This window comes from Pundamilia nyererei, unplaced genomic scaffold, assembly GCF_000239375.1.
Source record: "Pundamilia nyererei isolate P.nyererei 1_Seehausen unplaced genomic scaffold, PunNye1.0 scaffold00423, whole genome shotgun sequence".
Classification (NCBI taxonomy): Eukaryota; Metazoa; Chordata; class Actinopteri; order Cichliformes; family Cichlidae; genus Pundamilia; species Pundamilia nyererei.
Genome location: NW_005187824.1, coordinates 222,784 through 225,564, shown reverse-complemented (window position 1 = coordinate 225,564; position 2,781 = coordinate 222,784). Strand labels below are relative to the sequence as shown.

Below are 2,781 nucleotides of genomic sequence, written 5' to 3'. Positions count from 1 at the left end.
GGCCTGTTCAGAGACAGCTGGAGGTGGTCAGATGGGAGTAACTTCTCTTTCAGATACTGGGACATGGACTCATTTAATGATGGACTAAACAACAGGAAATGTGCAACGACTCTGTTAGAGAGATCAGGAAGATGGAGCTCTGCTGGATGTGACCACAGAAAGCCTTTCTTCTGCTATGATGGTGAGTTTACACAGATTTATCTCAGCTGTTTGTCCAACAGATGAACTGCTGGAGTCTCTGAGAGGATTTAGGTCAGTATGTTTCTTCAGCCACTTATTTCTGCAGGTGAAGATGTTTAGCTGATGGTTGGAACAGAGATTTCTCTGTAGAGCTGCTGATTCATCTGAAGAATCACTGAAATGTTTTCTTTTGTTCTTCCAGTGAAACTGGACCAAACATCCAGAGACTTGAAGTCCAGATTTTACTGATTTAATGTTTTCTCTGATTTTATGGCAGATAAACTGATTCTGATCAGGGAAAACCAAACCTGGGAGAAAGCCTTGAATTACTGCAGACAGACACATCATGACCTGGTTTCAATCAGCAACCCTGAGGAGCAGCGATGGGTCCAGGAAAGAGCCAAAAATGCCTCGACTCCTTTCGTGTGGCTGGGACTGCAGTACAGCTGTGCTGCACGTTTGTGGCTTTGGGTCACTGATTATGTAGTGTGCTATGGGAGGTGGGCTTCAGGGGGAAGGACTGAAGACTGTGGCATGTCTGCAGCCATGACCACAGGAGGGCAGCACGAGTGGGTCAGTCAGAGGAAAAATGAGACATTTAATTTTATTTGTATAAAACACTAAAGTTTAAAGCTAAAGTCACTTCTTAGCTGCACATGTAGATTTTCTGGGGTGAACTCTGTGTTTCTGCTCAGTGTTTACAGTCTCTGGGTTTGAAAATGACCAACAGATTTTTACCTGCAGCTTAGACATTTGCAGAGAGCAGTCTGTGTTTCATGTCCTCTCCTTTACCAGAGTCAGGAGCATCTTGGTTTCTTCCTTCATTGTTGCTGGATTGGTTCATTATTAAACTGTAGCAGGATGTTTGTTGTATTTAGTTCAGATAAGGTGATGGTTTTAATGTTTCTGCTTCATGTGCTGTAAATCTTTGTATCGCACCATTGTATCCTCAGCTTGAATTACAAAGCCTGTCACTAAAAGCAGGTAAAACCATGTTTGTGTCATGACTCCATATGAGCTCTATAATCTGATCGTGTGTTCATGAAGCCAAATAAACCTTCATTTAACCAAGTCTGTCACTGCTACAGCTTTCACAGGAACAAATACAAACAGCACCACCTAAAGGTAAAACCAGGAAAGTAACATGTAGCTCCGTGACATTTCCACAAATGAAGATATGAAGGAACTGGAAATGAGTCTTTCACATCACTGAGGAGGAGTTTTGGTCGTGTTTATTTTGCAGAATTGTTTGAATTCAGACACATTAGAGGTTTTTCAAGTTCATCCCAAATAAACTTGATCTGATTCAATCTGATTTACACTTTGACTCAGACACTCCAAAACCTTCATTTTGGTTGAGCCATTCAGAGTTGGACTTGCTTGTCTCTCTGCATAACCTCAGTGCTCTTGAGGACATGCTTGGACATCCTCATTCAGGATTTCTGAGAGCAGAATTCATCCTGAGGCAGTGCAGCAGCCCATACCATCACACCACGTCTGACTGCTGCTGTGAGGTGTTTTTTAGGAAATCCTGTTAGTCTGATGTCTGATGTAACGGGACTCAAACCTTCCATAAAGTTCAGCTTTTGTCTCTTCAATCCACAGAAGAGTTTCTGAGGAGGATCATCCAGATGTTTTTGGCAGATGTGAGATGAGCCTTTGTGTTGTTTTTGCTGAGCAGTGGTTTTCTCATTTTCTCCACTCAAAAATAAATCCTAACTTCCCAAATTTAAATAAATGGCTTTATAGCTGAATTTCTGGGTCAACCTAATTTCACTAGACGTTCCCAGTATTTTCAGTGGTGGACAGATGGGATGTACCACTTTCAGAGGGCTGTTATAGAACAGTCCCACTGATGATGGGTTTCATTTCATGGTCAGCTATAAATCCATGACTTTTGAACATGTTTGATGTTTCAACTGTGGTTGAAACATGGTCAACTATAAGTATGTAACCTTGGTTTCTGGTTGTGGTGATCTTACCTGGTTTCTTTTGGCTGTGGCTGTACTTCAGACTACAGTTCATCTTAAAAATGCTTTTCCATAATAAACACCAACATGACAGGACAGTGTGCACTCAGCTTTTACTTTGTTGACTCCTCAATGCACATGGCACAGGGGCCGTCACACCATAAACACTCCCTCCGTAAACACGAGGTAGGAACCAAGGTTACTTTGCAAAAAAGTGAGGCAAGTAACAATAAAGTCGTTACATAAACATTAAACACAAATGTGTGTAACATTACAAAATAATGTTGCATCATACATGTTTAATACTTGGCCAAAACATAAATACATAACTACAGTTATAAATAGATCGTCGGTTACAACAGAACAACTGTCAGGTTCCACCAGTATTTCACACATTTATTCAGCATTTATTTAACACTTAGATTTCAATCTTGAAATTTAATGATGATTTGGATGAAAAATCAACATTAATTCAATCTCAGCTTTTCCCAAAAGTCTCTGGGATCATCAAGATGTTTTTGGCACATCTGAGATGAGCCTTTAGTTTAATCTTGGAATTCTGCCATCCAGGCCATGTTGTTTGCTGACTCAATACTTGAAATGTGCAATTCACTTGTATTTTTATTTTTTT

General features: G+C 40.4%; 1 protein-coding gene across 1 annotated transcript; it reads left to right on the top strand.

Annotated features, from left to right (window-relative positions):
• On the top strand, window positions 1–895 carry LOC106456543 (lithostathine-1-beta-like; the record flags this gene model as incomplete). Its single annotated transcript, XM_013916005.1, has 2 exons — window positions 1–181; window positions 458–895. Coding segments are annotated over 2 exons (528 nt in total), but the record flags the coding sequence as incomplete, so codon positions are not given.
• Window positions 896–2,781: the final 1,886 nt, after the last annotated feature.